The sequence below is a fragment of the Sturnira hondurensis genome, unplaced genomic scaffold (genome assembly GCF_014824575.4).
Source record: "Sturnira hondurensis isolate 20B ecotype Veracruz unplaced genomic scaffold, ASM1482457v3 Scaffold0014854, whole genome shotgun sequence".
In the NCBI taxonomy this organism is placed as follows: Eukaryota; Metazoa; Chordata; class Mammalia; order Chiroptera; family Phyllostomidae; genus Sturnira; species Sturnira hondurensis.
The window spans coordinates 12488526-12498311 of record NW_028087485.1 but is presented as its reverse complement, the minus strand read 5'-3'; the positions used below and the strand labels follow the sequence as shown (position 1 = coordinate 12498311).

General features: G+C 42.8%; 1 protein-coding gene across 2 annotated transcripts; it reads right to left on the bottom strand.

Moving 5' to 3' along the window:
- Positions 1-2725: 2725 nt before the first annotated feature.
- BLOC1S2 (biogenesis of lysosomal organelles complex 1 subunit 2) lies at positions 2726-9203 on the bottom strand. Of its 2 annotated transcripts, XM_037064169.1 has the most exons (5): positions 9100-9203; positions 8608-8724; positions 5354-5473; positions 4350-4454; positions 2726-2838 (listed from the first exon to the last, which is right to left on the bottom strand). In XM_037064169.1, exons 1-5 carry the CDS (start codon positions 9194-9196, stop codon positions 2807-2809), a joined length of 471 nt encoding a protein of 156 aa, XP_036920064.1. In that variant the 5' UTR covers positions 9197-9203; the 3' UTR covers positions 2726-2806. The 2 variants fall into 2 exon arrangements, with proteins under 2 accessions (XP_036920064.1, XP_036920063.1); XM_037064168.1 differs by lacking the exon at positions 9100-9203 and having other exon boundaries at positions 8608-9032.
- Between the last annotated feature and the right edge of the window lie 583 nt (positions 9204-9786).

The following is a 9786-nucleotide window of genomic DNA, read 5'->3' as shown; positions in this document are numbered from 1 at the left end:
GACACTCCCTCCACACGTGATTTTCATAGGGTTTGAACCTGTCAAAAAATTTTAAAAATGGCTATTGCCTTCAAGGTGCACAGTCACTTTTATTCTGAATCATTTCAAAGTGGAGACATCAAAAGTACCTCTGAGTGCATTTCCTAAGAATAAGGACAACCCTCCTTATTCTTAGGAATAAGGACATAACCATAACACCATTCACACACTTAAGAAAACTGACATTACATTAGTAATACCACCTAAGACACGTTTTTGGTCCTTCGCCCCTCAAACTTATTTTATTTTATATCTTTATTGGCTTTCTTTGGAATCAAAACAAGTTTCACACTTGCATTCGATTCTCTTTAGTTGCTTTTAATCTACAAGAGCCCATCAGCGTTTTGGGTTTTATTTTTCATGGCATTGACTTTTTGGAGAGTTCGGGCCAGTGGTAGGAGACAACAGTGTTTACGGACATGGAAACAAAGATGAGTGCCCGAGTTCCTGACAACTGAGGGACATGGAAAACGCACCAAGCAACTCAAAATTAACTAAAACTTAAAAAAAGTGTAAGGGAGAACAAAAAAGTTGTTTTTCTTACAACCGCGGCAATACTTTTTTGGTAAATACGTTCCCTGCCTCATAAATATTGATGCCCTGCTTTGCTGGCAAACTAAGCATGTGTTTTTCCGCTTTGAGGTAATACAACACACCCCAGGAGTGGAGATCGAGACTGAACCTTGAAGAGTGGAAAAGATGCGTAATTATTTCAAGAAGAGGAAACAACAGTAAGAAATGAACATTCATCCATGGAATTCTGTATTATCTGTAAAATTTTTCTGCAAATATGTAACTATTCTAAAATAGAAAGTTTATGAAAACTTATCCATGAGAATTAAGGTAGCTCAAGATAGCTGAACACCATGTGTCAGAGTAACAAAAAAGGAAATTGAAAAAAAGGAAAACACAGAAGACTTGCATCATGCCAGTCTGGCTTTAGAATACACATTCTTCTCAAAGCACATGGAACATTTCCTAGGATGTTCATATGTTAGGCCACAAAACAAGTCTCAACAAATTCAAGAAAATAAAAACTATATCAAGTATCTTTTCCAACTGCAATGGTGTGAAACTAGAATTCAAAACCAGGAGGAAAATTGGAAAATTGATGGATATTAAACAACATGGAAATTAAACAACACACTCCTGAACAACCAATGTACCAAAAAAGAAAGTAAAAAAATATCTTGAGATAAATGAAAATGGAAACACAACATACCAAAACTTGCAGATGTAGCAAAAAGCAGTTCTAAAAGGCAAGTCTATAGCTACAAACGTATTAGGGGGGAAAAAAAAACAAACCTCACCCTGAGAGGTGGCTCAGTGGGATTAAGTGCCAGCCTGGGTTGCAGGCTGGTTCTGGGGCGTGGGAGAGGCAACCTATCAATCTATCTCTTGCACAATGATGTTTCTCTCCTTCTCTTTCTCCCTCCTTTCTCTAAAAGTAAATGCACAACATCTTAAAAAAAAAAATCTTGGGACTTAAGAACTCCAAAACCAAGGAAATGATTATCTCTGTGAGAGTAGTGTACTCTCAAGGCAGACTTATTTCTGACCCGAAGAAAGTATTATTAACAGAGGACTTTTATTCAATGGTGGACAAACTACAAAAACTTCTAAAAGAATTATCAAAAACAGGTAATTTAAATATTATAATAACAGAAAATTATATCAAGGAACATTACACCTCCGGGAACCAGAAAAAGAGCAAACTAATCCCAAAGTCAGGAGGCAGGGGAAAATAGAAATTAAAGCACAAATAAATGTAATAATCAAGAGGAGGTGAGGATAAACAGTTGTGGTCTGAAGCAGTGGGAAATGACAGAAACAAAGTTAATTGTTTTAACAGTTCCAGATGGAACTGGGGACTGCAGGAACTATCCTGGCTGCTCACACCCAACTCTGGATAAGGGTGCGTGCCTTCTAAACTAAACTGGTCAGTCAGTATCTTCCATTCACTCATGTCTTTGGTCTGCAAGGAAGAGGACCAGGAAGCCCCTGACCCTGCAGGCACAAGTAGAAAGTTATTTTATAAAATGCTTTATTGTATGAGCAGCGGCCCACCTCCCCACCTCACACATACACATCTTGTCTTTATCACATCTCCAAAAGGGAGTACATGGCAAGACGCCGTCCATCCTCTGACACGACTCTCACAAAGAAGGGACAGGAGGGCCCATCATGTATACCCAGCTATCACAATGCTCCTATCAGTGTTTCTGCTCAGTGGAGAAGATTCAGCCTGAAATTACTGTAAGATTTTTTAATTACTTGCAATGTTACGAAAAAGTACATTACTGACTCTCACAAGATGACAAACTATAAAGAACTGTTTTATTTTCCTTTTTTAATCGAGAATCTTGTTAGCAATACATTAACATCAATAGAAAAAACAACCAGTTACAGAGTAACTCAAAATCCAGCCACTTAAGAAAATAATGTAGAGGAAAAAAGCCCTCTCATGTTCAGCTGAAAAGCCCAGGTTCACCCTGAACTTGGAGAGACTCTGTGTCCTAAATGGATAATTAAGCATTCAAGTAAAAGGTAAGAGGTTGTTAAGTGTGAGTTTCCGAGGGGCGCTGCCCCAAGAGAAATTCGGGAGTAGCCGCGCAGTTCTCCAGTTGAACTCCAATGGTGGGATGTCTCAGGGATGGCCAACATGGTTTCCTTTTGAGGAGTTCTGACAATTCATCAGCCTCAGACTTGGGTCTTATAAAACATTCTTCCACATCAAAACAGACTTTGTCCCACAGGAATAAGGTTTTCATCGCTTCTCCAGCTTCTTGTACTTGGCTTCTGCGGGAGGCGGGGAGAGGGAGTTATTTAAAACTGGCTCTTACAAAGGTATTCTCTCGTTTGCATTTCCAAACAAATTTTAAAATATCTATTACATTTCTTTAAAATATATCAGCTTCAATTTCATCAGCTATCCAAACTGTACAAATTGTAGCCACACCATAAGGGTTCACCACCACATTGGCTAAGTACAGCTATTTGGATATCTGTCCAAATCTCACTACAGCAAGAAGAGAAACACACACATAGAATAGAGAACCTAACACAAGTTCACTATGTCCTAACCCCGCCAACAGCACCTGCTCAGACAGCCCCACCAGGAGGAGGAAGCAGATCTACTGGCCCTTGAGCCACCAGGAGCACAGGAAATTGCCTCTCCAGGCACCGTGCCCGCCTCCTCTCGAAGCCAGACTGGAACTCTCGGGGAGTATAAAGGTATGTTTCACCTTTTATTTCCTTATCCCTGGAAATTAATTTTGAAAGATACAAAAATTTAAAAGACCATCAAATGGGCCTCTTAATGGGATGGATTCCCTTTTTCTTTAATACCTTGTAAGCACCTTGGTACAATGCCTTCTACATAGTAAGGTTCACAGTGACCATTCAGTAAATTAAATTGTGGTTAATGAGCTGTGGTCAATGAGCCCTGGCCAGTGTGGCTCAGTGGATTGAGTGCCAACCTGTGAAACAAAAGATCAAAGATCACAGGTTCGATTCCCAGTCAGGGTACATGTCTGGGTTGCTGGCCAGGTCCCCAGTACAGGACACACAAGAGGCAACCACACATTGATGTTTCTCTCCTTCTCTTTCTCCCTTCCTTCCCCTCTCTCTAAAAATAAATAAATAAAATCTTTAAAAAAAAAAGAAGTATTAAAAAAAACTGTGGTCAATGAAACTGTTAATCACCACCCACATCAAATCTCCATCTGCTACAAACCACTCTCTTGAAGTAGTCAACTGTCAATAATGAAAATAAAATAACTTGTAAATTATATTTAGGATAATAACAATTTTGTTATTTTGGGCTGTGGATATATGAGCCAGAACCAGTTAGCAAGCTATCAAAACTAAAAGTACAAGTTCCTCCTTAAAGAAAAAGTAATCCTTCATGAAGCCCTCTAACTGACTACCCTGTTTTTTACAACATTTGTAGCTATTATTAAAGACGCTTTGGCCTGTGGAACCACAATTAAGAGCTGAAGCTCTGTAATCAGTCAGACCTGGTCTGGAATACCTCCTCTACCGAAAGGGCATTCAAATCACGTCCTTATGTCACAGGTTATTGGGAGGATAAAAGCATAATGTAAGTAAAGCACTAAGAACAGCTCCTGACAGATCAAGCACACAGGAAATGTTATTTTTATTACAACTACTAATAAAAAAATATTCTCACTAGATTTTGTGAAGACTCAAATGGATCACTGTAGGCACCTCATAAATGTTAATTATATTAGCTAGGGTCATACCGGCAGGCACTCTGATTAGATGAAGACAGAAATAAAAATGGTTACCCAGTTTTTTTGAATATGCGTCCAGCTTGTAGGCTGCCTGCTCAAGAGCTGCTACTTGCTCCTCAATAACATTGATTTGATCCAGATAAGGCTGTAGTTCAGCATCTTTAAAAACAAAAACAGACCACATGCTTATATGGCCTCAACAAGTTGAAGAGAAAAGAGTGAAAAAGTAAGAATGCCAGTTTCTCTCCAGCTCTGCCTAAGGCACACAGAGGGGTGACATGATTCTGGTCATGAGCAGGACAAACACCTTAGAAGACAGCAGCCAGCTGATCAGGCATGACTGTGATCTAGACAAAGCAAGTCTCTCTCATCCATGAACTCTGTCTCTTTTAAATTCCTTGCTCTTCAAGCAATCTTTCCATTAGTGATTCCATTGGTCTCCCAGACGAACCCCAGACCAAGAAGGAGACAGGGAACACAAATATAATAGAAAAATATATTCTACTAGTCTAAATTAGCATTTTCCATTTATAAATGTTCTGGTTTTTCTGTTTATAGAGTAGTCCTTTTTCTCTATTGACTTACTGATTTTAGAGGGGCGTGGGGGGAGAGAGGGAAATTTGTTGATTCACTTATTGACGGATTCATTGGTTGATTCTTGTATGTGCCCTGCCCAGGGAACCAATCCACAACCTCGGCGTATGTGGATAACCCTCTAATCAACTGAGCTACTCAGCCAGGGTCTAGAGTAGTCCCTTATGGATTTCGTTGTTAAATCAACTCACTGATTTCACTGTTAAATCAAAATTTGGCCACCCTTTCTGTCCCCCACCCCCTTCCAGGAATAAATTGATCAAATCAAGATTCAGAAGCAGAAATAACCGTATCACCAAAACACGCTGCACCCCAAAATGGAAGAAGTCCACCTTGACTTTGTAACTCACTTTCAGAAAATGAGCTCTCTGAGTACAGGGGTCTGTTCCCTCCCCTTCTCCCTCGCCCCAAGCACAAAAGAACATTTATTACAAACATGTTTGATTATAAAAGTTATTACTTACACTTCTGGTTCAAGTCCTTTAAGTTTCTACTAATGTTTATAGCAATATCTTTCATTTCAAGATACTTCAGGCTGGTTAACTTATTCATATTTTCCAGGAGCTTATAATCTTCACTGGTGGCTTTAAAACAAAGAGAAGAAGCAATGCCTTTAATATTTGTCTTATATCATAGAAATGTGTTCAAGGCAGGACCTAGGGAATGTCAGAAGAGCAAGACACTTTTGATCTATGACATTTATACTCAGTTTGTGTGTTCTGAATGTCTAAGTAGAAACTCAAGCAATAATCAGCAAAGTATTTAAACCAATTAAGATCCAGAAACCAGGATCTAGGTTAGAAAGGGCTGTAATAAACTTAGGCCCTAAGACACAGGTGGCAAACACAAGGCCTCGGGCTGTATCCAGCCCTCCACCTTGTTTCTACCTGGTGATGGCACCGAGGTCCTTGGCCCTAGTTAAGGAATAGTTACTTTTATACAGTCCTAAAGTTACATTCAGCCCTTTGAAGGCAACCTCGAGGCTGATATGACCCCAGGGGTGAAAAGGAGTTTGACACCCCCTCATCCTAAGAAAAGGGAAGTGAAATAGTCTTGGTAGTCTTACAGTATGAAAACATGTAAATTGGGGACTGCATCATAAGCACATGTAAAATCAACTAGGACCTCCCCACTCCCTAATAACTCATTTATTACTATGTGATTGATTCTATACTGCATTTTATGCACTGACTTTTCCAAACCATTTGCCTGCTTCTCGTATCCTCAATTCTCTTCCCCACCCCTACTCAAAGCACAAGGCTTCTACCCCACTATTCCCAAAAGCCAAGCTGACATAAACTGCTCCTACTCTTGCCAAGACAACTCCTCTTGTGCTCTGGATCCCCAAAGCTTCTACCTCTTCAGGGTCTCTCTTCAGTCATCTCCTTTCTTTTACATTTCCAAACTCCCTATCTAGAAATAGATTCAGGTTTCCTCCAGCCCAAAAGTACTCCCTCCATTCGATCTCATTTGCTCAGAAAAGCAAAGGAGCTTCACTGATAACCCTCTTGAAAGAGTAGCTTATACTCACTGCTTCCTCTTCTTCACCATTCACTCAGGTGAACCCTTGCAGTCTGCCCTCTGTCCCCACCATCCAGAGAAATGACACGCTCCAAGATCACCAGTGCTCTCCTCCCCATGTGAAATCCATAGTTATTCTCCTGATCCTCTCTATAGTATCTGACACTATGATCTCCCTCTTCTCATGAAATTCTCCCTTGGCTGCTATAGCACTGTATACTGTATTACACTGATTTTTTAATCTCCTTCTAACTGTTCTTTTTAGGTTTCTATGACAGATCCTTTTTAGTCCAACCTCCTTACCTACCAGTTCTCAACTGTTATCAGCTGTGGCTTTCCCTTTCAAACTCAAAAAAGCATTTGTGCAAGTAAGAATAACAATTGGGGGAAATTACGGTCTGATTAAAATTAATTTTATTAACTAATCATTTGAAAACCTAGGTGCTTAAAATACTATTAAAAAGAAATCAATTGCCCCATACCGGCATTCCCTGAGATTTTAATCAAGGCCCTCTTATCTACCTCTAAGCTCTTCCTTACCAATCTCCTCTTGCACAGCCTCAGCTCACAGCACCATGCAGGTTAAACTCCCAAGTCTGTTTCTCCTGCTCCCATCTCTCTCGGGTAAGCTCTGGACTCACATGCAACTCACCTGAGTGACTTGATAACTGTCAAGTGAGTGTCCTATTAAAATCTAAAATCAACCAAGCCAAAACTAAAAATACTGTTTCCACACTAAACATGGTTCCTCTTTCCAACTTCCCTATGTTGGTGGCTGGTACCACCCAGGCTTAACAGCTCAAACACATCCATCTCAGGCTGCTCCCATCCCTCAATACCCACCTTAACAAGTCCTATACATCCCACCTCTGTAATGTTCTTGCACACATGCCCTCCTCTATTCCTTTTTCTGACACCGTCACGGACCATCATTACTTGTCATCTGACGTGCTGTTCAGTGGTCTCTCTTTCCTCCATACCTATACTCTCTACTACCAAATTAGTGTCTTTAAAACAGACACTCAAATACTTGGAAGCAAGCCAGAATGTGTCAATGGATGAAGCGAGTCAGGTGTTTGCATATGAAACACATATGATAACTCACTTTCACAACAAAATATGCTCTCTCCCACTTCTTGGAATATGTGGTCCTCTTAGTTTATCATTTCGTTTACCAATTTTTATAGAGATATTAGTGCAGAAAACCACTTCTGCACCAGTACTAAAAACACGACAGCGTAAGAACAGTGGTAAATGGCAACTGACACTAGTCCTCAGCAAAAGGGAGAGAACGGAGTGGCAGGGTCAGACTGCATAGCACTAGTGCATTTAAAGGATTCAGCTGCTCGGCTCTAATCAATCACAGCCTCCTGAGAATGGGGGACTAGTATTGCCACATCTTTGGAGTTTTTAAAAGAAAGGCCAAAAGTCTAGATTCGGTTACTTGTTTTCTCTTGCTCAGAGATAGACAGACAAAGAATCAGACTGAGACTCACAAGCCCTTCTATTGTACATCAAGCCTTTTCTCAGAGATTCTATCTCCCAAATCTAGCTCAGAGCAACCTTCTGTGGGAGTAAAACAATACAATGACTGCTTATGAGAGGCCACACTGGACCAGTCTTCACCTTCTGGGCCCTCCTCCACACACAGATTATTAGTTCACCTGGAAAAACACCATGAACCACTTAATCATCTCCCAAGGGATGAGTCACCAAATCCTGACATCAACCTAACAGGTCCCTAAATCTGCAGGTCTCTCTCCATCCTCCAACCCCTTTTCTTTTTGCCCCAGTAAATACTGCAGTTTCAGCCGAAGGAACTACTCACTTATACCACCTCACTTACTAGTCGTTTCTCCCCTTTTGGGCCCATCATGCTCTTCACAACCCTACTCAAAATATACTTCCCCCAAGGGAGCACTTCTTGATAAATTCTTTTTTGTTTTCTCAACGTTAGTGTGCAACACGGAGGCCTGTAGAGTTGTATTCGGTATTCTTATGTATTAAGGTAGTTCGTGATCTTCTCCAGGGAAGAAATGGACCTCTTTCCTTCCCATTCAGGATGGTTCCAAACTTCCAACAGGCATGTTTCAGGGCAGGCGGGGTTAGGGAGCACCTCCCAGGTCTCCCCAGGCCAAACCACAGCTCCAGCGAGGGGTGCACCGCATTACCCGAATCAACCCAGACCCCGCCTCACCCGTCAGTTCCCCAGTCAGGTAAGTTGCCATTTTAGAGAACATGTCCCGGCAGAGCTCAGTGATGTCAGCCTCAGCGGGCTCCTTTGCTTCCTCAGCTGTTTCCACCGCGGCATCGTCTGGATCAGAGGAGAATGAGTAAGTGTCCTGCCCCACACCCGGTCCTAAACCAGCCACAGCATCTGCTCCCCACAACCCTCCACCTGTCTTCATTCGATCAAATAGGCTGAATTCTCCACGTATCATAATTTCAAGCCCCTCACTTCGTCCTTGCCCCATCTGACACTGCAACGCTGCTCGCCGGCACAGGCTTCAGCCCGCACCAGATTCAGCGGCCGAGCCATCTCACTCGCCGGGACAAAACAAACACTTGCATAAACAGAGGTACGCCCCTCCGACATGCCCGCTCCTGCCAGGCAAGCCCCAGCACCCAGGGTCCCAACCGGAGCCCTAAGCCTCCCTCTGGACACTTCAACTCCATCCACTCCGCGTACCTCTAACTGGCTCCTCTCGTTGGCTCACCGGGACACTTTCCGCCGCCGCCGCCATGCTCGGCCCCGCGCTGCTTCCGGTTCTGCGATGCACGCGCATGCGCACGGGGGCGGGGCGTGCCCCTCCCTCTCCCGGACCAAAGCCCTGGGCTTCCAACGCTGTTGTTGGGTTCCCAACGCTTGCCACTCAATACTGAGTGATAAAGTGTAAGCAAGGAGCCGAAGTTGAAGCTAAGAAAGGTTGTAGTGAGTCTTTCCACTGTCAAGAGTCGCGGCGTCTGGAACTGAGGATGCACTCATCCCTGTAGCCACTCCCTAGAGCAAGGGTCCCCAAACTCTGGGCCAAGGACCAGTTCCGGTCAGGGCTTGCCAGGAACAGGGCCTTACAGCAGCAAGTGAGCTTGAATGTAATGCTCCTAAATCATGCCCAAACCATCTCTCCCACCCCGCCCCCACCCCCATGGGAAAATTGTCTTCCATGAAACCTGTCCCTGGTGCCAAAAAAGTTGAGGATCGCTGCCCTAGAGGGGGTCAGTAGTCTAGTAAAAGACTCAGGACCTATCAGGGGTTGGTCTGCTGACCAAAGGCACTACAGACAGTTTACCCCCTCCCCAGAGACTCCTCACCCGAGCTTAGTCGCCAGAGTCAGCTCAGGGAGTCCACGCTTTTGAAAGTAGTCTCATTCAAACT